This window comes from Manacus candei, unplaced genomic scaffold, assembly GCF_025592945.1.
Source record: "Manacus candei isolate 608988 ecotype Guabito, Panama unplaced genomic scaffold, ASM2559294v1 h1tg000022l, whole genome shotgun sequence".
In the NCBI taxonomy this organism is placed as follows: domain Eukaryota; kingdom Metazoa; phylum Chordata; class Aves; order Passeriformes; family Pipridae; genus Manacus; species Manacus candei.
Genome location: NW_026138070.1, coordinates 5830858 through 5856673, shown reverse-complemented (window position 1 = coordinate 5856673; position 25816 = coordinate 5830858). Strand labels below are relative to the sequence as shown.

Genomic DNA, 25816 nt, shown 5'->3' with positions numbered 1-25816 from the left:
CCCTCCAGCCCTGTGGGTAAACGGATGTCTCCAAGGGTCACTCGGGGAGAAGGTGGAACCGTTTGATAGGAGCTTTTTTCTGATAAATCCATTTTGCTCGTTTAAAAAAATAAAAAAAATAAAAAAAAAAAAGAAAAAAGCGAACAAATGTTGTCTAAGGAGCCTCCTCGTGCCACATCAGGAGTCTTCCTGCAGCTCAGGGAAAGGATATTCCTGTGTGTGCAGTTCCCACTGCAAAAGCTGAGTCCTTGCAGCCCAGGGAAAAGAGCAGGGAAAAGAGCAGGGAAAAGAGCAGGGAAAGAGCAGACAGGCCAGCTCTGCTCTGAGGTTGCTCAGCAAGATGGATCAAAGTGTGCAGGGAAAAGTGTCACTCCTGGGAAAGGGCAAATGGATTGATGAAGTGAGGGTGGAGAATATTTGGTGGTTGGTGCCTGTTTCTGGGCTGGTGTCCCCATGGAATGATGGAATGGTTTGGGTTGGAAGGCACCTCTGAAGGCCATCTAATGCCATCCTCTGCTGTGGGCAGGGACATCTGGAGCCAGGGCAGGTGGCTCAGAGTCCTGTCCAACCTGGCCTCGAGTGTTTCCAGGGATGGGGCAGCCACAGCTTGTCTGGGCAACCCGTGCCAGGGTTTTTCCAGTTGGTGGAACTGGTCAGGTTGGGCTCAGGAGGCACCTTCTGGACTGGGGAGTGTGAGGAGGTGTTTGCTGCCCCACCTCTTTTGCTCACCATGAATCTCTGGATGATATTTCCTTCTCCAGAACCCAGACCCTCTCCTGCATCCTTTCAGTGACATTCCAGGAGCTGAACTGCCCAGAGAGGCCTGGGGGGGGTCTCTGAACTGCAGGAGGGCAGTGTCCACCTTTCTTTCAGACCTGGATCTCCTCCTGGGCTTTTCTCAAAGCCTGTTAGAGATGTGGTGCTAAAATCTCTCCTGCCCATTGAACCAGAGCTCCAGTCTTGCAGCTGTGTCATCCTCCAGCAAAATGAGTGTTGGGAGCAGGAAGGAAGGCAGTCTGATGGCCAGGGGAATTAGTGGCTCTCAGCAGAAAAGGGGCAATGCTCTGCTGAGCTGAAGGTGGAAGGTGCTGTGTGGTGGCCACCAGATGGTCTTTGTCAGGTCCCTGCTGATCCATCAGCGTTAGCACACGTGGTGCAATGGTCCATGTGGAGAATCCATCACTTTGAGCTGCTCAGCTCAGCAGCTTGGCTGAGAAATGGCTTTTAGTGAGCTGAAAGGCCTGAGAATAGTGCTGAACAAGAAATGGGTGGTCCTGACTGCTCTGGCAAGTGGAGAACCCCCTCAGGATGGTGCCTTTTCACAGTCAGCTTTCTGATTTACTGCCAGAACCCCCGAGGGGTCCGTGGTCCTGACTGGTTTGACCACACTTAGCACGGATATCTGCTGATCTAAACCACCAAAGGGAACCAAACCACTTCAGTGCTGCTTCCTGACCCCCCTGGCCCCAGCAAATCCCTTTTCTAACGGGGTTCCCCTCACCCTGAAGCATCAGCAATGGCAAAGGAACAGTGCTAGGACATTGCTGGGCTGCTTCCCTCTCCTCCCAAGATTTGGGAAGCTGCTCAAGTGCCCTGGGCATGAGTAGGAAATAGTTTGCTGCGACTTCTGTCCGAATTTCCCCCTCCAGACTGCAAGGATGGGTGATGAAAATCAAACTGCCTCGTGCACAGCCCTTTTTCTCTCCTCTAGTGATCAGCCAGGGCTGGACATGAGACATCCAGATGCTCAAGTTGCTCTGGTCTCCTTGAACATTTGGCTGGGAATTGCAAAAGGAAAACCTGTTATCATGAGATACATTACATAAGGAGTGCATTAGAAGAGCTAAGGAAGGATTTCATCTTTAAGCCATTAAATCCTAGAGTAATTTAAGTTGGAAGAGACCTCTGGAGGTCATCTAATCCAATGCCCTTCTCAAAGCATTGGTCCAAGTAGCTCCTTGATGCTGCAGGAGCTGCCTGGCTCTCAGAAAATAGTGATGGAGGATTCAAAGTACTCAAGAAACTCAAATCCTTTCATAAATTCCAATAGGCCTTTCTATAATTTGAACATAAACGAGGAGCAGTAGTGGAAAATCCTGTATTTGTATGTACAGCAGAGTGCATAAAAGCCATATCTGCAATTCTGTGTCCTCCTGAAGGCAGTGCCAGTTCTTGCTGAATATTAATGTACAGATTTAAAGTCAATGGAACACGCCAAGCAACCAAACTACCAAGTCTTACTCATCTTGCTTCAAAGCCTTGTCTAAACATACACCTCCAGCCTCTCAGGAGAAGGGGTGGGAGCTGTAAACTGACATTTAGCAGGTTCCAGACAAAGACCTGGGGGTTTGTGGAGCTGTGTAGAATGTTGTGAGCACTGTCACCAAAGGCAGAGCTGAGTTTAGGCACAGGGTGTCTTCACCTCTGAGAAAACATCGTGGCTTTAGGGGTTGCAGCCCCCACGAAAAATGGGGGAAAAATAAAACACCAAAGAGCAGGAAACATCTGTATTTGTGGCCCAGTGTAAAAGAGATTTGGGCAGTCACTTTTTCAAGTCTTGATGCACTTTCCTGTTTGAATTGTTTGTTGTGCTCTTGGCAAACTGGTGACCCAAAAACCCCTCCTTGCAGCAGGACAGGCCAGGAATCCCCAACTGCTGCCCAGTGGGAGTTTTTATATAAAGAGTGAGGAGTTGAGTCTGGTGGCTACTTGTTCTGTAGCAGGGAAGGAGCTGGAGCTGATGGATTTGATGACAAGTTCAAGTTTTTGAGCAATCACTGAAAAGGGAGAAATGATTTTTCACTGAGCCTTTGGGAAAAAAAACCCCAAACACAAATGAGAATAAAACAGTGAAGAGGAGGGAGATGATTTCAGTGTCACTTACATGGTCCAAGCTTCTGCTGCTCTACCTCATTTTTCTCCTGCAGAAAACTCCCAGGATCAAAAAAAGCACTGGCACAGCCTTCCACATCTGCATCATGCTTGCAGCCATCTGTAGAGAGATTTTAGTCAAGATTAGAAATAGAGCTTATTCCATTATCCTGGAGCAAAACCAGGAGACTCCAGCCACTAAAAACAGCTCTTCTATTACCATTTCTCCATTAAGCAATTGGTCCAGTTTATCCCAAAGACTCATTTCAGTGATGAGTTCAATCCCCTCAACACTCCTTAGTTCACAAGTGAATTAGTCTTTACAAAACCTGACATGAACCTCAGGTAAGGTAATAAAAGCAATTCAATTATTTTATTTTTTTTTAAGTGACTTTAAAGTGAGTGGCTTTAAAATTGCTTCTATGACCTGTTTTTACTGAGGTTTCTTCCACTTGTTCCAAACACAGATTGAAGCAGCAAATTCCACAGGGAGGAGATGCAGGAAAGGGAGCCCTGTGGGGTTTTCTGGAAATGGAAGAGAGGGGGGAAAAAAACCATCTAGCTTGTTGTTGGAACTGGTGATCTGAGGATGGAAAGGCTGCTGGTGCCCAGAAGGGGTTAAAAAGGACAGGTAGCAGGAGGAATTAATGCTGCAGGCAGGATCAGATCCCTGTGTGGAATTAGCATAACACTTGCTATAAATAGATTTATCTGGGCCAGAGCAAATCTCAACCATTTTGACCAGAACAAGTCACCTCTAAACAAGCAGGTCCTTTGCTGCATTCAGACACAAAGAGCTTCAGCCTCAAGCATCTCCCTCGGGGTTGGTGGGGGCACATGGAGCAGGTCCTGTCCCAAAAACAGGGATGTGCCAGGGGATTCACTCCCATGGATGGTCACACTGAGGGTTCTGAGCTCTGAGAGGCTCTGCAAAGAAAATCTGAGCCAAAACCTCCCTTCCCTGTGTCCTCCAAGCTCCCAGGAGTGCCAGGAAACAAGTTTGGTTCCTCAGAGGTCGATGTGCTCCCGTGGCCTGGCAGGATCCCTTTGGGACACTCCAAAAGCCTTCAAGACCCAAAGCAAGCAGGTCACAGACTCACTCCCTCCCCTCCAAACACAAATTCATCTCAGCTCTTCCTGTCCCCTGTGGCCTGTCCCCTGGTAGGGTCACTTGGTGCCCCTGAAAGCCAGCTCAGCCCTCTGCCCAGGTGGCATTTGGGGGAGGCTCAACCCTCTCCTCCTAAAAGGTTTTAAAGTATTATTATTATTATTATTATTATTATTATTATTATTATTATTATTATTATTATTATTAAATTACAGAATAGACAATGGGGTGGTGGAAGGAAATGCAGAATATAGATCTATATGTACTCCCTTGAAAGAGAGGAAGATTTTTAGTTGCCCTCCCCCTCAGTTCTCCTGTATTTTTGGGAGCAGGACCTGTCCCAGCCGAGGTGGAGGTGTGGGTTTGGTGCCCACTTTGTGGCTGGTTTTGCTGGTTCCCTGTTTCCCTTTCCCCAGCCCCTGGGCCCATCCTGGTGTTTGGCCTTTTGCAAGTTGTGTTTTCCCCCTGATTTATGGTTTCCTGTGGGCTCGGAGGAATGTGAGGCAGGAGCTGCTTTCTGCTTTGTCACTTCTGAGCAGAAAAGGGAAACAGAGATCAGCAGCAGGTCTGGGGTTTTGGGGATGTTTTCAGGCTGATAGCACAGCTTTGGGAAGGGTCAGAGCTGAAGGATCTGCCTGCCTGGTGGAGTGCTGAGGGCACACTGAGCTCCAGAAACCACCACAGCCACTATTCCTGTTCAGCTGTGGCATAAATTTGGGTGCTGTCACACACAAGGAGCATCCACCTATTTCTTATTCCAGGTGATCTTTACTTCACATCACCTGAAAGTGTAGAAATCCTCCCCAAAACGAGCAAAGGGTGAGATTTGGCAGCTCTGAGGGATGAACTTGTCCCTGCACAGGGAGCCTTGGAAATGTGGAGATAACACAGAGGGTGTTTTCCCTGCACATCCAGGTCCTGGAGTGCTGTTGGATCATTCCTTTGTCAGCCCCTGAGGTGGTTCTGGCTGCAAACAGGTCAAAACCCCCTCGGTGCTGGGTGGGGGAAGGCTGAGTTTGGTGCCTCTGGGGTTGTTTGGTGTGTCACAGTCACCAGTTGAGGAGTTTTGGTCAGTTGTTTTCCCAAGTCTAGTGTGATCTCAGTGATGGAGAATCCAGGGCCGTGGCTTGGCCTTGACTCAGCCTCAAATCAAACCCAGGCAACTCCTCCCCACATGAACTCTTGTCTCCTTGGCCCGTTTCTTTCCAGGACATCTCATTCAGGGCTCTGCCTTCTCCTCCCCCCTGTGCAGGGAGAGGATGTTGGCTGTGCAGGAGGCAGGAAAACAGGGATGTTCAGAGACTCCTCCATGAGCAGTCCATGGCTTGGGGTCTCTAAACACACCCTGACTTCTGTTGGAGCCACAAACTCTTCTCTTGCCACCACTTCTCAGTAACTGAGCCCAAAAGTGTGGCAGGTGGCTGTGCCTGGCCACCATCCTTGGCCTGGCACGTGGTTATCCCACGGATCCCTGTTGGATGGCCAGAACAGTGGCACTGCAGGTGGATTATCCAGCTTGTAGGAACATCTTGCCAGCAGCTCGTGCCAGCTGAACACTGGCATGGGTTTGTTTAACTCAGGGCACAGTTACCTCTTGGCACAAGGTGAAATATTCCCAGTGTTGATCTTCTGGGATCATCAGGACAGAGATGTGGGGAAGAAAGGGCCCTTTGGAACAAAGCACTCCAGTGGGCAGTGCTCCTGCTTCCCAAGGCCTTCCTTGATTAAATCACAGGGAGCTGGATCTCCATTCCAGTGGATAGATGTTCACTGAAATGGCATGAAGTGTGACTTCCCATCCCTGGAAGTGTCCAAGGCCAGGCTGGATGGGGCTTGGAGCAAACTGGGCTAGTGGAAGGTGTCCCTGCCCATGGAATGAGACGATCTTAAGATCCTTTCCAACCCAAACCTTCTGTGATCCTATGATTTTAAGCACAGGCTGAGGGATCAGGTGGATAAATTCTATTCTCCTTCTGATTTCCTTGGGTAACATTCCCTCTCCCGTGGCTCTGTTTCTCTCACTCTTTAGCTGCCTTATCTCCTTAAACTCCCTGGAGGTGTGACAGTCTTTCTGTGACATTCTGTATGTCAAACACATGTTTTCAGTCCAGCTGGAGAATCTGCAGTTGCTCCTGTGAGTAACCCCACACCACCCCTTTCTTTCCTGATGGGTGTGACCTCTGTGTGTGTTTTGCAACCATTAATTAGTAGCCAAGACACAAAAGCTTAGCCCGTGGCTCGACTAGTCATGTAAAGATATTAATAGCCCTGGACACAAAGGGGATGATTGAGGACTCCTGAGTGAATGGTTCTTCCCATTCATGGCAGGAAGGGTGTGAAATCTTCCTTATGCTTGCCAGCTCCTGTTACACAGATCCCTCATTAGCCCCTTGGTGTGACAGGTTCCTCTGCACAGCATTCCCAGGGCTTTCTCCGAGCTGGGAGTGCAGCTTTGCAGGAATTTCTGTGGGTTTTTTTGGGTTTTTTCCCCCCCAATTTTTATTTCAGAAGTGGTCTGGCCTTTAAAAATCGGTCCAAGAAACTCCTGGGATGTGAAAACAAGGGGAGGAAACAGCCTCAAGTTGTGCCAGGAGAGGTTTAGATTAGATATTGGGAAGTGTTTTGTGTTTTTTTTTCATGGAGAGGGTTGTAAAAGCATTGGAATAGGTTGCCCAGGTGGAGTCACCATCCCTGGAAGTGTTCAGAAATCGTGTGGATGTGGCACTTGAGGACATGGTTTAGTGTTGGACTTGATGATCTCCAAAGGTCTTTTCCAATTTTAATGATTCTGTGATTCCCTGAAATTCCAAAGTAATTTTTCACTTGAAAACTGTCGTTCCATTTCCAGCTGGGCTCAGATCTTACTGTGAAACTTAGAATTCAAAGAGCTCAGCCCCAGAGTGATGGAAACACAACATCTTGGTCCACCTTCTCCTTCCAGAACGGAATATTCCCCATCTCACCCCTGTCTCATGAAAGGTTTCACTCTGATAAACCAGTGCTGCCAAAGAATTCTTGCAGAAAATGCTTTTTTTTTCCTCCAGAAAATACCTTTTTCCCCCCTCCAGAAAATTCCCAGGGGGAATGTGACACCCCAGGGATGTGACACCCCAGGGATTCTGTGCCATCCCAGGCTGAAGTTGCTCTTGGCCCCCATGGTTGCATAAGCAAAGCCTTTGATGTGTGATCCCTCCTACTCAGCCCTGAGCAGGAGAACCTGTTTCCCAGGAAAAGGAAGCCTTGGTTAAAACACACCAATTCCAGCCAGTGCTTTGCAGGGGATTTTTTTCAGCCTTTCCACTCAAATTAGTCCATCCTTGTATCATCCAGACCTTGCAAATAAGCATTAACAGAGTTCTTCCCTCAGTTCTTTGTGAGGCAGGGGATTAATCTCCCTTTAGAGCTGATGATCCAAGGCTGGAATTTTTAAAGGCCTGTGGAAATAACGTGGGTGGCTTGTGAAATTTAAAAAAAAAAATCCCTTAAATCCCATTATGGAGTAGACACAGGCTGAAGTATATAAAATGTGTTATAAAAGGTAATTTAAGTTGGTTCTGCTGGATTTTGCAGTGGAGCAGGGCAGGGCCTCCTGGTGACGTGGTGAGGGTGAGATGCTGAGGGTGGAGGGTCACCTTGGGAGGTGCCTCTCAGAGAAGGTCCCTGCAGAGACAGAGGGATTCAGCTCCTGGACTGCACAGCTCAAAGCACTGAGTAACTCTGGGCTTTTGCTCCTCCAAGTCTGTCCTCACATGAAGGTGTTGGAAGAGTTGAAATTAAATAGGATTGGACCAAAGGAGAGCACTAAAATTTGCCTTTGTCCATCCCTGTAAAGTCCCAGTGGCTTCTGCAGAGGAAATGAAATACGAGGCCAGGTTTTGGTGGTGTTTACACTGGGGGAAGTTTGCAGAGTTTGTGTTGGGCTGCTTGGAAAAAAAGAGGAGATTTGGGCTGCAGGGGGAGGAAGTGAATGTCCAAAGGGGAAAAAAAAAGCCAGAACATTCACAAAACCAAGTCTCATTCAGCCCTGAGTTTGCTTTGTGGTTTCCTTGTGAATCAGAGGGGAAACAGGGAGTGGGAAGAGGGGAGAGAAAAAACATTCAGAGCCCAATCCAAACCCAGCCCCCTCTCTCCCCCCAGCCAGCATCTCTCACACAAGACATTTGTTTCTTCTGGCAATGGGAGGAAACCTTTCCAGACATTGTCCTCCCAGAGCTGCTCAGTATTTGCAGTTAAAAGGGCAGTGCACATATTTATGTTCATGCACTGAGAGAGAGAAAGGAGAAAGAATAACTGTTATTGTGTCCCAAAGGACAGGTTGGTTTAATTTTTTATTTTTTTTTGGCAGCCCCAGGGGTTTGATTTCAGGCAGCACTTTTCTTGCTCCTCAGGGCTTTCTTTAACTGCCTGAAGCACCAGACCCCCTGGTGTAATTCCTGCAGCACCCCTGATTCCTGTGTGGATGCAGGATGTGGTGAGAGCTCATTTCCCAGTGCTTTAGGGCACACACAGATCCCTGACTCCCAACCACAGTCGGATAAGCAGAGCAATTGTTTCCTTATCTGTCTTCATGAATCAGTAACAACATTTCTTCCCACTCTCCTACAAGAGGCCAAGCTAATGATGTCTTAATCCCCATCCTGTTCCTTCAGCCTCCACGGGGAGGATGGAGCTGCTGGCATGGGAATGATTTTCCTTGCAAAGGGTGCTGCCTGCAAGCTGTTCCTGGGTGCCAGCTTGGAATGGATCTGGGAAATATCTTCTGGCCTTTAAGCCCAGCAAGCTGTGATTTATTAATCAAAGGTCCATTAGTGCTGTGGAAAGATTGGGAGGGTTGGGCACAACAGATAGAAAAGGGAACTAATCAGCTAATACAATGACACCCAGGAGTGCCAGACTGGCCATTTCCCTGGGATCTGTGGCTTGTTTTAAACTGGGCTTCGTGTAAACCCCGTTCAATAGGATTATTTTGGAGGCCACACTAATTAAGGGATTATCCAGGGAAAGTGGTAGATGCTCTCTCTGCCTTAGATAATGGGACACAGCTCCTTCTGTGGCTGGGAGAGAGATCCCTGTGTCAGGGGAGGTTTAGGTTCCATGTTAGGAAGAGATGCTGTTGAAGGGTGAGGCAGGGCAGGGTGCACATGGAAGGGACATCAGTGTCTCTTCCCAGGGAGTTTAGTTCTAGATGTCGCTGCTCTCCGGGGTAAAAGAATTCCTTCTGTCTGGAAACAGATATTGGCAAAGTAGAGTCAGGTCTTGGAGTGACCAGTGGGATGTTTCTGGGTGATGCAGGCATGACTGGACAGTCCTGACCGTCCCTGCTGCTTCCAGACTGCAAATCCATGAGTTCCCGTGGCATTTTGGCACTGATTTGGGTGATTATGTTTATCCCAGCAGCATTCCTAGGATTCCCCTGCTTTACCTGCATCACAGCACTTCTCCACTTAGGGGAGGGGTTTGAGCAATTAAAAAAAAAAACCCTCTGGGAAGTGGATTTTCCCAATGACCCTGCACGGTGAGCGGGAGAACACTTCCCAAAGGCCGTGGGAAGCAGTGCCAAACGCCACGTTCCTCATGCAAACCTAACTCCTTTTGGGGGTCACAGGGGAGAAATCCGGGGGTTCTGTAGGGTCAGGGCTTCCAGCAGGATGGGGAGCTGGGAATGTGGCCCCTGCCAGCGGAGCTGGACGGGCCCCAGCGCCGTGCTGGGAAACGGGGAAGCCAAACCCCGGCGTGAAAAGGCCGGCGAGGCCCAGCCTTGGCAGAGGGTCGGGAATCCTCACGGGGCCGGGAGAACCGGCTGAGGGGAACACAGCCCCAGTGTTGGGGAGCACAATGGAGTTCCTGTGGCTGTGGCCACAGGGCAAGGCATTGTCCCTGTGCCCGGGTGTGCCAGCGCTCCACGCGCGGGGCCAGCGGCGGCTCGGGAGCTCCCGACGCCCCGGCCAGGCAGGGGACAAGCAGCAATCAGTGCAAGATGATCCCCTGCCCCCAGAATGGGCTCCTGTTCTGCAGCTAATGGGAAGAATTGGAACAAGAGCTGGAGTGTGTGTGTGGGGGGGAGTGGGATGTGTGTTCCCAGCCAGGGGGACATTTATCTGTGCCACAGGGACACCTGCCACTGGCAGCGGGAGCGTTTTCCCTGCCCTGCCTCGCTGAATGGGGGCTTTCTCACCATTCTCTCTCCCCTTTGGCTCCTCAGAGGAGGGTCCAGAGCCAGCCCAGGTGCATGGGGGGTTCTGGAACACTGAGTGGCACAGGAAGCAAAGCCTGGCCTGGCAGAGCTTTGTGGCACAGCTCTCTGGGCTGCGAGGCTGCGGAACCGGAGCCGGGGGCTGCATTCCCAGCTGGTGCCAACCAGCAGCTTCCCATGGGCTCTGTGTGAGCTCAGACCCTGGAGAGACAGAGAAGCACTTTCCCCTCGCTTCTCTCCCCTTGCCTTTGCTCACCCCCCCTCTCTGCCTGGTTTCCCTGGCCCCCTCTGGGTTTGCAGCATCTCCTGTTCTTGCCGACGTGTCTTTCCCCTGCCTGTTCCCTGGCTCCCATCGATCCCTGAAATCCCTTCTGCATTCCAGCCCGAGGTTTCAAACACTGCTGCCAAACTCTGCGTGTGCACTGTGGTCCTGCCTGTGTGTGGGAGAAGGAGTATTTAGGAGTAAAACAAAGCTCTCTCCACAGCAATAACCATCATAGACTAAACAAGAGCCGCAGTCCAGCTCTTTCTGGTTCGAGGCAGGAGCCTTTGCTCCACACAACATCTGCCAGTGGGGCTTTTTTTTTCTTTCCAAAACTACTTTTCTGTGGAATTCTCGTGAGCTGTAGGCCCTGACTTTACCTGCCACCCCACACTGTTACTGGCAAGGTGCGAGGTTGCAGCATTTTGCATGAAACAGATTTGTTTTCGAATTAAAAACCTATTTCATCCCTCCTGATGTCCTCTAATTTGATGTAGATCGGCGGCAAGGTCTGCAGCCTTCAGCTGGAGGGTCTAATTCCTCACTTGTGCAGGTTTAGGGTGTGATTTAATGCCTCCATTTAATATGTAGACATTTAACAGTTAATTCTGCAATTCATCACCCACCTACAGCCACTACACCCTGATTCTGCATCTGTCCTGCCCTTCTGGCTCAGTGTTCAGGATGATATTTGTGGCAGGAGTGGGGGATGTGTGCTCAGTGCCCCGTGCCAGCACATCCAGCCTGTCTGCTTTCACTTACTTGGCCAAATTAGGAGTTGATAATTAATTTGTGATATTTGATTTTTTTTTTCAAGTTGCAGCTTCTACTGACAAGTGATCACGTGGGGCACGGAGGAATCAAAGAATTAATGGTGCCAGAGAAAAGCCCACGGGCAAATAAGAAAGATTTCATACTTCTTATTTTTTAGATATGTCCTGTGTTTGGAAGTGTCTGCTGGAGTCACAGTGTTCCATGGGCAAGGATATCTGGACAATGCTCATGCAGACCTCCAAAATACCTCCTCCTCCCTCTCGTGCCTGGCTTTACCCTTCTTTCATTTCCATAACAGTGCAGCGAAAATATTTTTATTTACTTAGAGAAATTTAACAACCTGCAGTTTGACCCGCAGGGGCCTGGGGGTGACAGCTCTTTTCCTCAGTTTGTTTAGGCTGGCCTGGGATGCTCAGCCACCATGTGAAAACACTGTGGCTTTGTGGGTGGCATTTCTGTGGGACTCCAGGTTGTTAGTGAGCTCTTGAATGCCAAGTGATGCAGGTGGAGCGAGGCCACAGCAAACCAGGATTGCTTCTGATACCCAGTTTAGCAAGAGGCATCTGTGTGTGCCAGCTCAGCCTGGGCACCCAGGGGTTTAAGGGCAGCAGTGTGTGCCATTAACTCCTGAGTTTATTCCTGACTGGGCACATCTCTGGATCTGGTTCATTTGCTGGCTGTACCCGTGCAACTGGTTCTGCAAAGACATTTCTTTCCTCACTCTGGTTCCTGTCCCAGCTTGGTGAGCTGGGTGAAGCACGTGCCCAGCACTGGGCACATGTGTGAGATCCCATCGGATTTGGGATGAGGGGAAGGTTTTCAGGGCAGTATCTGCTGGAGGATTTGGTGTCTCACGCCCTGCAAGGCAGGGCTGGCTCCAGGACTGTCCCCCTGAGGCTTTGCTGGTGGGGACTGTGGTGGTAACACCCCTTTGGTGATTTCTCCCTGGGTTTTGCTTTCAGAGCACCAAGCAGTGCCCTGGCAGCAGCTGCTCTCAGCCCTTGCAGTGTGAGCACGTGGGACAGTTCATCCTCCCTGCCTTGGGCTTCCCATGTGGAGCAGGAGGCTGTTGGCCCTTTGCTGACCTGCCAAGAGACCTCGAGCCTCTGAGCAAACCTTCTCCTCAAAAAGTCTCTCCTACAGGTTTCCTGGTGCTGTGGGTGCTGTCAGGGCTCCCAGCCAAGGATCCTTGTGGTTGTGGCCCTGCCAGAGCCAGGCAAGGACTGGGACAAGCCTGGATGCTCCAAGGGAGCCCTGCAGGCAGGACGGGCAGAGGAGCAGCTCTGTGAGAACCAGCACCATGAGAGTCCAGCACCAGGAGCCAATCCCTCACACAGAGAGAAATCAGGAAGAAAACCAGTGTTTTCTAGTAAAACTGGACCTCCCTCCTTAACCTGATGAAGCAAGATGATTAGTCATGTGCGAGTGTCCCTGCACTCACCCAGGGTACAACAAGTGAGGTGACACCCACTCCCTGCAGGGCTCGGAAGGAGCTCTGTCCTCCTCCTCTCCACTGGAAACTCAACTGGTGTGTTGTGGGAAGTTCTTTCCCTCTCAGCCAGGTCTCTGTTGGCATCCAAGGCTGCTCTGTGCCACCCTGTGCTCACCCTGTACCACAGGCATTTACAGGCAGCGCTGCCCTGTCCCACTGCTAATGAAGCTGAAGTGCCAAGGGCTTGTTCCAAACCTCGTTCTGCCCCTGGCAGACGTTCTGCCTTCAGTTTTGGTGGGGTGGAAAAAGCAAAAATAATCTTTTTTTCTGCTCTGTGAAACGCTGAGTGGCAGCAGCAAAGGGCCAGCTCCGGAGGTAGCCGTGCACTCCCTGCTGACGTGGATGCTGCTGACTCAAAAGCCGGCGAGCAAGAGCATCCCATGTGCCAGATTCCGGCAGAACTCCTCAAAATCTAGGTCAGCGTTTGCACGGAGCGCAGCGTTTGTGCTGTTGGCTTGTCAGCACCGGGGGTGTGTTAATAAATCTCTGGCAATATTGGGAGTAAATCTCCTCGCGGCGTCTCCCGCCTGAAGGGCTCCGAGGGTGTCCCAGCTGTCACAGCGCAGCTCCGTGGAAAAGCGGCTGCGTTTCCCGGGCAGGGAAAGCCCAGGCAGGGAATGACGGGTTGGTTTTGCTGACACGGCTCAGGCGTTGCCAGAGGTGAGGATGCAGCCCCTGGCTCCGGGACTCCCGCTCCCGGCCACCAGCCTGCTCAGCCCCACCCTTGGAATACGGTATTCCAGGGCGTTCATTCCAGCTGCAGGGAGACTTGTGGGCCGAGCTGGGAGCAGGGCAGCGATGCACATCCCAAAGGAGCAGATAAACACTGACTTTTCCTTTGTGAGAGCGCTGCAGCCAGCGGGGACTGCGGGAGCTCCCTCCCCCACTGCAGCCAGACTGGGAGCACAGGGAGGGATAAAAGGGGATAAATAACGAGGGGACATGGGAACAGGCTGCCTCTCCCAAGAATCTGAAGGGAGCGAATGAACCTTCAGGAGGCGAGGTGAGAGCAGGTAGCAACAGGAGCTGATGAAGGGGATTTTTCTGTGGTGTCTCCTGATCCAGAGTGCTGTCAGTAAAACCAGGAGCCCTTCCAAGAAAGACAGGACTTCACCCTCCTGGTGTTAAATGCAGGGTTTTCCCACTGATCCACAGAAAGAGAAATGGAGCTTCCACTGTGAGAACTCGGTGATCCTTGTGGGTTCCTTCCAACTCGGGATATTTGGTAATTCTGTGAACTTGCTGCTCTGAAATGGGATTTCAGCATCACTGAAGTTACTGGTCTTTAAAACCCAACTGGGTTTTAATCCAGTTTATCCTGATCCTGCTGTTGATGAAGGAACAAGTCCCTGAGGCCCAGGGGAGTCAACACCAGCTGAACTGCTTCATCTCTGGAAGGAAAGAGGGACAGTGAGAGACAAGTGAGGACAGTGATGTTCATGTGCTGTCAGTAATTTGTGCACATCAGGCTCAAGGCCATGAAAGCAGCTCCCTTCAGCCAACTTAAACCCAGGCACCAGCAGGAATACATTGGATCTGACTTTCCTCAGTCGTGTGCAGAGTTTTCAGCTATCCAGGCTGTTCCTTAGGGGGGTTTTTTTGTGCTCCCCCAGCCAGGGGGAGAGCCAGGTTCTGAAGAGGGTGAATGAAGGCAGGGAAGAGCAAGGGTTAAGGACTGGGGTTGGTGGGAATGTGATGGGAGAGTCTGGTTGAGTTTGAAAGAGGTGGTTCCTGGTTTTTAGGTGAGCAGGTGACAGGGCTGTGCCTGGACCACGTGTGGGTGCTTGGGGTGAAGGGCTGGTTGGGAGAGGGAATAGGGAAGAAGCAAAGGAGAAACAGATGGCAGGAGCATCCTGACCATCATCCAGGGAGCTCCTAAAGCCTCAGGTGTGACTTAATCCTAAATTAACACTCTTTAGCTCTGGGTGTAACTGGTGTGCATGGCAGGGATTAGTGCTGGGTCTGAGCCACTCTGCTGACAGAGCATCAGGGCTGGAGATGGAAAGGTTTCCTGTCAATGGAGTCTTTTTTCCACATGTTCTTCCTGACTTCTGGTTGGTTTTACTCCTCACCATCCCTCTTCCCAGTTCTGGGTTGACTCTTCCAGCAGGAGTCCAGCCCAGAGCTCAGGGGACTTTTGTGCTTATTTGCTTTTTGAAGTTCCCCAAGATGAGTCCCAGTTTTGTGCCTTAAATTCCCCCCTAAGCTGTGGGATGTGTGTGAAACGGGAGCATCCAGGCTCCATCCATGTTTTAGAGAGATTTGTTTCAGGAATGCCTGGCATTAATGGAAGGAATTCTCATCCAGGGCAGCTCCTCTGTCCCTTCTCAAATCCTCTTTCCAGCTGAGGTGGGATGCTGAGCTGGAATTTCATGTCCAGTTCCATTACTCCTTAGAATTCCCATCTCCAGCACTATCCTGAATCCTCTGCTCCTCACCCTTGGAGACCTTTGGCTGCACTGAGCTGTCTCCTAAACCAGTCCCGTGCCATTTCCATGAGCAAATGCAAAAAGCCCTGCAAATCCCTGGGAATGGGGAGCCAGGCAAGCACAGGATCTGGTTGTCATGGATATTGTCACCATGGAGCTGTTGCCATGGTGCTGTCTGCTCCCATTGACAGCCATGCAAAGTGTACTTATTCTCTGGAAGAAAGGAGGAAGAACAGCGGATGCTGCAGGGCACAGAGGCTTTCAGATCGATATTTAGGGAGGTTAGTAACTAAGAAAAAATGAATCACTCAGAACTATCTGAAAAATCTAAAGAGTGACCACTGACAGTCAGTGCTTGGCTCAGTTAAAACCTCCAGAAATACAGGATCTTGCAGATAGTGAGGATGTGGAACTTAAAATCCCCAAACTCCTTAAAGGAACACGTTTATTTTAATTCCTGGAGAAAGCTGGTGGGGTTGCCAGCTGTCAGTGACCTTGGCTGGCTGCTGATGGTTCTGGAAGAAGGAGCTAAATGAGAAATGACTTGTGTCTGGGCCAAATATCCCTGTTTAGCTCACCTCACCAAGGCAAATGCTGGTTCCACTCCATTTCTAATAGAACTCAGTCAGATTTAATAATAATAACAATAACAATAATAATAATAATAATAATAGTAATAATGACTACTCTGCTTTGCACACCTACAGCTCCTGATTCTCTGAGCATTTTGCCACTGCTATTATTTATGAAACCCTCCAAACACTCCTGTGAGAGTGGGAAGGAATTATTTTCCTCTGTCTTTTAAGAGCAATAACGAGGCACAGAGACTGATAAAGGCTCCTGTGGATGCTGTGGCCACCAGCTCCAGGATCCAGGAGTTCCTCTTTCCTGTCCTGAGCTCTGGAAATGCCAGCTTTCACCCTGTGCCATGGCATTAACTGAGGGAGAGCCTGAACATCCCTGCAGTGACAGGTAGTGTAGGGCCTGCAGCAGCCTGGTTTGGATCAAACAAGGATCTTGGATGCTCTGGGTGCCTGGAGAACGTTGTCTCTGCCCTGGATGTGCCCGGGGCTCACTTCCAAACACATCAGGCTCACACAGCAGCCCTTTCCCTGCCTGTAGAAGATGTTCCCGTGGAGGAGGTGTCACTGCCAGCCATGGATTAGCCCTTTTCCCTGGATTTGACAGTCATTACCGTTGCTGGGAGCAAAGTGGGTTTATGCCTGTGTCCTTGCAGGCCTTCCTGAGGGCAAAGTGGGGTTTTTAGGACTTGCCCTAAAGGTATAAAAGCACTGCTCTGAGCACGGGGTGCTCCCGGTTTGGGTGGGATTCATCCGAGGTTTGGATCTCAGGGAGCCTGGGAGTGCCCAGAGCAGCAGCTGGGAACAGCTGGCTCCCAGGTGGGAGCTCAAGGGCTCCAAATTCCCTCCCCTCCCCTTGAGGGGGGAGGCTTTTATGGCCAGAAATAGGGAGGCTTGTAAGGGAGTGGGAACACGATGTAGTAGCTACATCACACGTGTGAGAGACACAAATCAGCCCGAGCTGGAGCTGGCACCAGTGGAGGGAGAGGGAGGGAAGCAGGATCTCCAGGAGCTCCTGCTGCAGGGATATCTTCCCACTGACTGTGATGGGAGCTGGCCTGGATCCCACGTGTCCTGCTGATGTCGCTCCCAGCGGGATCAGCCCCAAGATCATAGAATCATAGGATCAGCTGGGTTGGAAGGGACCTCTGAGATCATCCAGTCCAACCCTTGATCCAACCCCGCTGTGGTTCCCAGCCCATGGCACTGATGCCACATCCAGTTTGTCCTTAAACACCTCCAGGGATGGAGAATTCCCCACTTCCCTGGGCAGCCCATTCCAGTGGCTGAGCACCCTCTCTGCAAAGAAATTCTTCCTAATATCCAACCTAAACCTCCCCTGGCACAGTTCAAGACTGAGCCCTCTTGTCTTGCTGATGGTTGCCTGGGAGAAGAGACCAACCCCCCCGGCTCCCCCCTCCTGTCAGGGAGTTGCAGAGAGTGAGGAGGTCTCCCCTGAGCCTCCTCTTCTCCAGGCTGAGCCCCCCCAGCTCCCTCAGCCTCTCCTCAAGCACTTGTGCTCCAGTCCCTTCCCCAGCCTCGTTGCTCTCCTCTGGCCCTGCTCCAGCCCCTCCATGTCCTTCCTGAGCTGAGGGCCCAGAACTGGACACAGCACTCCAGGGGTGGCCTCACCAGCGCTGAGTCCAGGGGCAGAATCACTTCCCTGGCCCTGTTGGCCACCCTGTTCCTGAGCCAGGCCAGGATCCATTGGCCCTCTTGGCCACCTGGGCACACTCTGGCTCCTGTTCAGCTTCCTGTCAATCCAAACTCCCAGCTCCCTTCCTGCCTGGCTGCTCTCCAGCCACTCTGTCCCCAGCCTGTAGCACTGCTTTGGGTGGCACTTGGGAAAGCCAAGGTGCTTTTTAGGTGTGCTGGACTGTAAAAAGTTGCAGCTGGTTTGTGCGTGTGGTGGAGGGAGAGGTTTTGTGTCTAAATGTGCCTTAGGGACAAAGGAGCCCTTACTGGACCAGTTTGACAACCTGGGGGCTGAGTACAGAATTTTTCTGAACATCAACACTGAAAAAAAACCCCAACCCTTTAGTCTTTGTATTATTGTGCCTCAGTTTCCCTGCCAGAAAAGGGAGGAAAGCCAAATGCACTTCCCAAGGAAAAAGAAGGGCATGGTTAATTAAGGCAGCTTTGTGAGCTGCTTTGACAGCTGCAGGGATAAGCAAGTCACTATTATAGCAGCCAACAGTTCAGAATTACGCTTTGTGTGCCTTTGCTTCTCTTCTTCATGTGGTTGCCAGAGGTAACCGAGCAATTTTAGGTCATTTTATTACTTTTTAATACCCAGCTCGGTGTTGGGTTTCTGCCTTCACGTAGCGCACGTGTGTGTTGGTGTCAGAGCCCCTCAGCTCACAAAGAAATGACGAAAAAAGCCCCGACCACTGTTCCAGCAGGGAGAAAAAGCAATGGGAAAAATGCAGCCAGGCCTCTCTGAGCAATGCCTGGTGATCACTCCACGCCTCAGCTGTGGTAACATGAGATTATTTAATGCTGAGGTTCGTTAATTGAAGACATGACTGGGCTTTGCTGTAGTCAGCTCGTGTCACCTGAGCATCCCCAGCACTTGCCAGGCGTGGATTCATCCCTGGATACTCACAGTCTCCCTGGGAAGCCAGTGTTTAGCAGTTCAGCAATGGGGAAGTTGAGGCTCAGGGATGATTTCTGTGTTGGGCTGCTCGTTGCTCCAGTCCTCATCCATCTCTCTTGTTACAGGAGCAAACGGTGATTAATGATAATTAATGATAATCCAGCTAAAAAGGGACCCATCCCAGCCAGTGCCCTCAGTCAGGGTGGCATTTCCCTCTGGTTTTGCCCATCCTCCTCTGCCAGCCCTGTCCTCCCAGCTGCACTCCAAGCACATATAAACTTATATAGACTTATATAGCTTATATAAACTCCAGTCTTAGGCTCCCACATTTCTCCCACTCAGCTTGTGGTGCCAATGACTTGATTTCCACAACAGTTTTCCGGCGGACTTCGCATTAATCACTTTTTTTGGAGGCAAGTGTTTCTTTTGCTGGTGTTTCTTTGGCTGGGACTGTGGGTAGGACAAGGCAGAGGGAGGTGCAGGCAGATGTGATGCTCTGACAGCAGCACAGCTCATCATTCCTGCCCCTGTGGGGTGTAAAAACACTTCCAGTGAGATTTTAGTCCCGTAAAAATCCCGCTTCTGAGTGGGATCCTTTGAAGGACAAAAGAAAAAAGGCACAGTGCAGAGCCCTCTGGACTGTGGGGAATTGCTGCTTTCTCTGGGTGAGGAAACCCAAGCCTCATCTCTTCAGCTGGAAGGGCTCCACTCGAGCAGATGAGGCCGGGGATTGTTTTCTCTCCCCTCCTGACGGAAACGGCCCAAGGGCTGGCAGGGCATGAGCAGGAAGAGCACCAGGAAACACAGAGGGCACCCAGCCAGGCCATGACTACGACTGCTCTGAGCTGCCCAGCCACTGGCACTTGGCTTTATTTATTTATTATTTTTTATTTTATTTTACTTTTTTTTTTTGCTGGCCAAGGGATTCAGTTCCCTCTTGGGAGAATCCCTCGGTTTCCCAGCGGGATTCCTGCAGCTGGGAGAGCGTGTGCTGAGCATCCCAGGGCAGCTGCCTCCCCTGCCTGGGCTCCCCTGCCTGTGTCAGAAGGCACAAGTGCTGTGGACGTGGCGTGTGGGCTGGCTGGGGATCATCTGGGCCACTTCCCATCCCTGCTCGTCTCCCTGCTGGATTCCCTCGGGATGGAGCGCTGGGAGCTCAGCGCTGCTGAGCTGGCATTTACTCATCCCCAGGGAGTCATTCCAGGTTCCCAGCCCGTTGTGTAACTGAGAGGGCTTTGCCTTGTAGCTGTGACACGCTGGTGGAAGAGTGGGAGGATTTAAATTTGGGAATTTGGGGTTGGCAGAGGCTTTAGCCCGGTGCTTGTGTTCTGCGGGGAGTTGCACTGAAAGCTGTTATTTTTCTAGGGAAGCAGGATCAGTGGGCTCTGGAACTGCCATCAGGGAGCAGGATAAGGACATTTTGGACTCCATGGAACTTAGGCATGTTGTACCCTTGAAGGATGGGAAATCAGGTGTTGATCAGGCCCTGGGATGCAAAGGGTCAGGATGCAGGAAGAAAAATCTCGGGCCAACAAGACCAGGAGTGTGGGAAAAGACACATGGGAGGAGTTAGGATGGAGGACTGGGGTCCTTTTGTCTTCCACTTCCAGCTTATCCAAAATGAATGTCTGGCTGCACCACCCCCAGCAACATCTCAGCCTCATAGTTCACCTCCCCAGGGTCTTCACTGGGATATAAAAGCCCCATGGATCTGGAAAGGAGGGATAAAAGTTCAGTTTTGCTCCCCGTGAGGAAGCTGGAACTCCATCCCAGTCCTGGAGCCGAGTAAGTCCCTCAGATCACCATCCTTGAAATCAAACACTTGGAACCTTTCACATTGAGTCCACACAGCAAATATAAAGTTCAGATTTCGTGCTCTCCCAGCCATAGGCAGTTGTATTCATCCCTTAGCAGATACCAGACCCAAAATGTCTTCCTCCTCCACAAAGTCCAAATATATCGACTCCTTTCCATGTGTTATGATAAAAATGGGGAGTAAATTATACTCTCTCCACCTTCTGGCAGGAAATATGCTGCCAGACTCGCCTCTGCAGATTAAACAATGGCTGCTCCTGCTTTCCTGAAAAGAAAAGCATCCCCAGAAATCCCAGCTCTCTCTCTTTTTTTTTTTTTTTTAATATATATATATATATTTTTTTTTTAAGCTGGTTTTTTGTGTCCAGCTATCAGAAGCACGGAGAAAACCAAGTGGAAAAATTGAATCTGGCAAGTAAGAGGGAGATGCATGAAGGCACACGACTCCCAAACCCAGAGAACAAAAATAGCTGCAAGAGAGAGAGAGAGATTGAGAGAGAGAGAGAGAGAGAGACAGACAGGGAAAAAAAATAAATAAAAAATTGCCTGAAAGAAGCTCTTTAATTATTCCTTTTCTCTCCAAAGCTTTGCCCCCCCCCAGGGCACATCCAGGCTGCCATTTGTGTGGGGCAGCCATATGGGAGGCAGGAAGGCTGGAGAGAGCAGCATTATTTGAGAGAGAGAGAGAGAGAGAGAGAGAGAGAGAGAGAGAGAGGCTTCTTTTTTTGGCTGGCTTTTCAAAGAGCTGGTAGCAGATCGATCGTGGCCAGAGCCCCGGGCACGAGGCAGGCTCTGCTCCCGTTGGGAGGCACCAGGATTTCATTTCCAGGCTGGATGATGGAAGGCTGAGGGGGGGGAGGTTGGATTCTGGAGAGGGAAGAGGGTGGGATAAGTGTTGAAGTGCTTTTTCAGTCTGCTGGAGAATATCCCTGGGCTGTCAGTGAAGACAGCAAGAGCCCCAGGGGCACAGTTTTGCTGTTCCCTTTGCTCTGGGGGTGTCCTGTCCTTTTGCTGGGAGCAGGATGGATTCTCTCCTCTGTCATTCCTGTTCAGGGCTGGATTTTATTTTTTTAAAACCCAAGCGTGACATTTCAGGAACCAGCCTTTTAAAATTGCAAGCCCACCAAGTTCAGAAGCTCCTTGCAGGGTGAGATTTGGGACTGAATGCCCTGGGTGAGGTTTGACCACATTTCCAGGTGTGTGGTTACAGGAACAACCATCCCAGCGGAGCAGCTCTGCCGGGGAACACTCCCAGGTTTGCAGTGCCTCCAAAAAGTCATTCCACAGCACATGCCTGAGTCTGGGAATGCCTCTTGCAAATGCCTGATGTCATGTTAATATTTCACTCGGTGGGGGAGGCCTGGTGACCTCTGCAGCTGGATTCCAATGGCCTCTTGCTGTCACATCTGTCCAGTGACGTGGAGAGAGAACAGTCCCAGCAATCGTGGAGCAGATTCCTCCCTATCCAAGGAAAGCCCCACGTGTGTGAAAGAGTCTTGTGGTGTTTGTTGGGTGACTAAAGGGCCAAGATGTGTCTCTGCTCTGCTGGAGTGGTGGTTCCTGAGGTTCAAAGGGCATAATTTGCCACGTGGCTGCACTTCAGGCACAGTTACAGCCTGGAAATGGGGGTTGGTGGTGCTGGGACAAGGAATTTGTGCCTGGTGGGAATGGATGGTGAGGTGGAACAGTGGTTGTTTCTGTGTTAATTAGCATTGCTACCAATTAGCAGCACTGCCTGCAGAGTCAGAACACTGAATGACTTTGCTGGGGGTGGCTGCCACAGCCCACCTGAATTTCTCCACGGCACTGGCAGGAGATAAAATAATCCCCATCTCTTTCCTCAGCCCTGTGGAATTCATTCCTGAGGTGTGATCCTCCTTCTCCTGAGGAATTCAGTCCTGAGTGTGTGTAGCAGCAGGAAACTCCAGAGTGGGGACAGCAATCCCTCCCCCTGTCCCCTCCAGCACTCCCAGCTCAGCCCCTCTGATCCTGACCCACCTACTACTTCCTTTCCCAATCACCACAAGCCATCAGTTAACTAATTATCCCTTTTTGCTGTTTGATTGCAGGGCAACCATCGATGAGGTGGAGACAGATGTGGTGGAGATCGAGGCAAAGCTTGACAAGGTGAGGTGGGGCAGCTCAGGGCAGTGTCTGAGGAGGGGCTGAGGAGTCCCTGAGCCTCCTCTAAAACCTGAGCCCATCTCCAGCTGCCAGGGAACTAATGTTGAATCCACTGGGCTTGTCACCAGGACCAGGTCTCCCTCTGCTGACAGGTACCTGGCAGGGCCTCTCTGTGACTGCCAGAGGGATGGGAGGAGGAGCAGAAGGCTCCTGATGGGGAATGTGGGGCTTCTTGTTCTGCTCCTGGATCCCAGGGGACTGACACTGCTGTGGCAAGGTCTGTCAGTGCTGTTTGCTCCCCTCTCCACCTTCTTACCTGTGATATCAGTGGGGCAGGAGGTGTTTGGTGCCCTCACAGCACTGTGCCAGCTGTGGGGACAGTGAGGAGACATTGCAGGTCACCAAGGGCCACCTTCAGACTGCAGCTGGAATCTGACGCTGGAAATCCCCTCTCGGGGACCAGTTTGGCCATTTTGCACTGGTGCTGGGGATTCTTTACCTCCAGCTGGTAGTTTGGATCTAAGTTTGTGGTGGGAGGTGGCTTTTCCACCCCCACTCCTCCTGCTGCCAGAGACATCAGCCGAGTTGCTTCTGAAGGAGAACAGAGAGCAATGACGAAGACGAGCCAGAAGAGCTGTTTGCTTTTTATCTGTGAGATCCCCCCTCAGAGCTCACAAGGGATAAAACTCCTGCATCTGATGGAGAAATGGGCTTTGTTGAAGCCACAAGCCCTAGGCAAAGCTGTGTCCTACAAAACCTATTTACTGATCGAGCTGCTTAAAGTGGTTGTGTGCATGAGCTGACTGGTGTCACTGGGGAGAGCTGCACAGGGGTTTGGGTTGTCTGTTCCCCTCCAAGCTGAGGCCCTGAAGAAAAAGGTGAAAACTACTCTGGTTCTGGCCCTGTTGATGCCAGGTAAATGACTGGGTGTGCCAGGAACAGCCCTGGAGGGAGGAGGATGAGGGTGGAAGTGCAAGAGCTCGGTCACTGTCAGCAATGGGTTTATCAGGCTTGGCTCCAGGGCAGGGGCTGCTGGAGTTTGCATCTCAAGAGCCACTGGACTTTTAACTAGATCTTTGAGGGTAAATTTAAACCAGATTCAATCACCCCCTCTCCCAACAAATCACCCTTGGATGGCCCAGCTCCTCTCCTCTGCCCAGGGCAGCCTTTCCAGGGCTTGGTGGGCACCTTGGGCAGTGGTACCCAAACAGTTGGCAGGGCTGGTTCTTACAGAGCAGCAAACTGCCAAGGCCTGACTGTTCCTCTGCCTCTTGCTGTGCCCCTGAGTGCTTAGTTTATAAATTATTAGCCTTTTAACACCTGCTTAAGTGGGAGTGAAAGGCAGTGTAAGTGATTCACCCAGAGATCCGGGCTCGGCGGCTGTCACAGAGAGATTCCCTTAATTTTCTGCCGTGCTCCATGTCCACTGCTCCCCTTGGGGCTGAGGTTGTGCTGCCTTGGCCCTCAGCTCCTGGTGACACAGCCTTGGCCGGGGCTGTTTGCTCAGAGGTCAGGCTGGAAAGCGCCACGTTGCAGGAGGGGCTGGATTTCCTTTCCTCGGGATCCGTCCAAACCCCCCGTGCACGTCTGGGCTCCAGATGGGACAGGAACTGCAGCCCCACTCCAGCCACATTCCAGGCAGGATGCTGAGCACGTATTTCTTTTGGTGGCTGTACTGTGGAGGCAGCATTTTGCTCCATGGGGGCTGTCCCTTCCCTCTCCTGTGCTGTACTCAGTTTTTCCAACAGGGATCTGGTGTCTGATCCTCAATTGGGCATTAGATATTTAAGGGATAAGGATCCCCAGTCTCAGGCATTCTAGACCCAAAATTTCAGTTTGTGCAGGAGGAAAACACCTGGTGAGAAATGACTGTGACTCCTCCCTGTGTTCCAAAAGAAAAAGGCTCCATCATTCCCTGGTGCCTCCTGGAGGTGCCAGTTGGGCTGCAAATTTGAAAGCATCAGCTCTTCCCTCCAGTCCCTTTAAAAGCACAGGGTTTTACTTCTTTTTCTAACCAAGTTTACCAAGAGCAGGGCAGAGGTGCAGGGTCTCAGAGGTATTTAACTTCTCCAGGGATCTCTGGGCTCAGTGAATCCGAGGATTTCCTTTCCATGGGATCCGTCCAAACCCCCGGTGCACGTCTGGGCTCCAGATGGGACAGGGACTGCATCTGTTTGCTTTCCTTCCCTGGGTTTGGATGGGATGTGCAAATCTGCTCACAGCCAAAGTGCAGGGGCAGGGGAGGGTGTGAGAGTGAGGGCTGAAAATGTGATGTGTGCACAGATACACCACAGGTGGCTGCAGATATATCTGTACATTGATGTACTCAGCTGTATTTTTACAGAACTGCCCAGGCAATTCTGCAATTCCACATCTAGAACAGACCCCAGAGCCCTGGGGCTGCATAAGCAGAACAAGCCCCAAGCCCCAAAACAGCACACGGGGCTTTGGCATCAAACCAGGCTTGACAGCTCCTCATTCCCAGCCTGTACCTGAGGCTGGTTGACAGGCAAAGATTCCTAAAGCCATTCTTTCATTTAGTAGAATTATTATCCCTGAAAAGCTGCTGGATTTTGAGACTGGAAAACTTGCTTTCCAAGTGTTGCTCCTCATCACTTTTTCACTCAGTTTAGAAGCCCAGAAGGGTGATGAGGTAAAACAAGCAAAAATCGAGCAAACCAAAAAGATTTCAAGGTTTTTGCTCAGTGGCCCAGCCCTTACTGCTGCAAACCTCTTGGGCCTTTGGTTTATGGATTTATCTTAAGTTGTTTAACACAGCCTCTTACAAGGAGCTTTGGCTGACAGGAGATAGGCTAATGGCCAGGAATTCTGGCTAAACTAAAGCTTAGAGCCAGTTCCAGGCGTGCTAAGGCACTTTGCTGTGGCTTGGGAAGTCTGGGAATGTTTCCTGCAGCTGTTAAACTATCAAAAGTTAAGAAAGGCTGTCTGGAGACGTGTCCTTGTGCTGCAGCAAATTCCAGAGTGGGAAGACACCCTGTTTTGCTGCCAGTTCCAGGTAACTTCACTGGTAATGTCACTGTGACAAGGCCCTTTCCAAGGCCCATCAGAAAGTCTGGACCAAGTCACAGTTGGTCCAGAGTTATAACCTGTAATCCTTCCCAGGGCAAAGCTTTCCAGGGCTGCAGAATTGTGGGAATAATTCAGAGTTGCCCACAGCCTTGATGGTTTCACCTGCATGTGAGGGAACACAGATCTTCCCTGGCTGCTCAGCTGCTGGATTTTGGCTTCCCCTCATTCCAGGGGAAAAACAAGTCTCCACCAGTACACACCAGTACCCAGAACAGTCAGCTGGGCTCTGAGGCTCAGCAATCCCAAAGAACAGCATGCTCCCTGCATTTTCCACAGTTTATCACATTCACTGAGCACTGAGGAGTCAGTCCTTGATCCTGCCCGACCAGCCTGTGGGATCAGGTTCCTTTCACTGCACCCCTGATGCCTCAGGATAGAATGAGCAGGAGAAACCCACTGGAAAAAGCAGGCTGTCCTCAGGAGAGAGCCTGGAATTGCTGTCCCTGAGTGACAGGGGGGATTTGGGCAGCACGAGGGGGGA

The 25816-nt window shown here is 50.9% G+C and overlaps 1 protein-coding gene across 3 annotated transcripts in view; it reads left to right on the top strand.

The window, feature by feature from the left end:
* Positions 1-25816, top strand: part of ACAP3 (ArfGAP with coiled-coil, ankyrin repeat and PH domains 3) — an 80167-nt gene that overhangs the window by 13067 nt on the left and 41284 nt on the right. For all 3 annotated transcript variants that reach the window (XM_051786415.1, XM_051786416.1, XM_051786414.1), the window contains exon 2: positions 22191-22248. In XM_051786415.1, coding sequence (XP_051642375.1) covers positions 22191-22248 — 58 coding nt within the window. The remainder of the gene's footprint in view (positions 1-22190; positions 22249-25816) is intronic.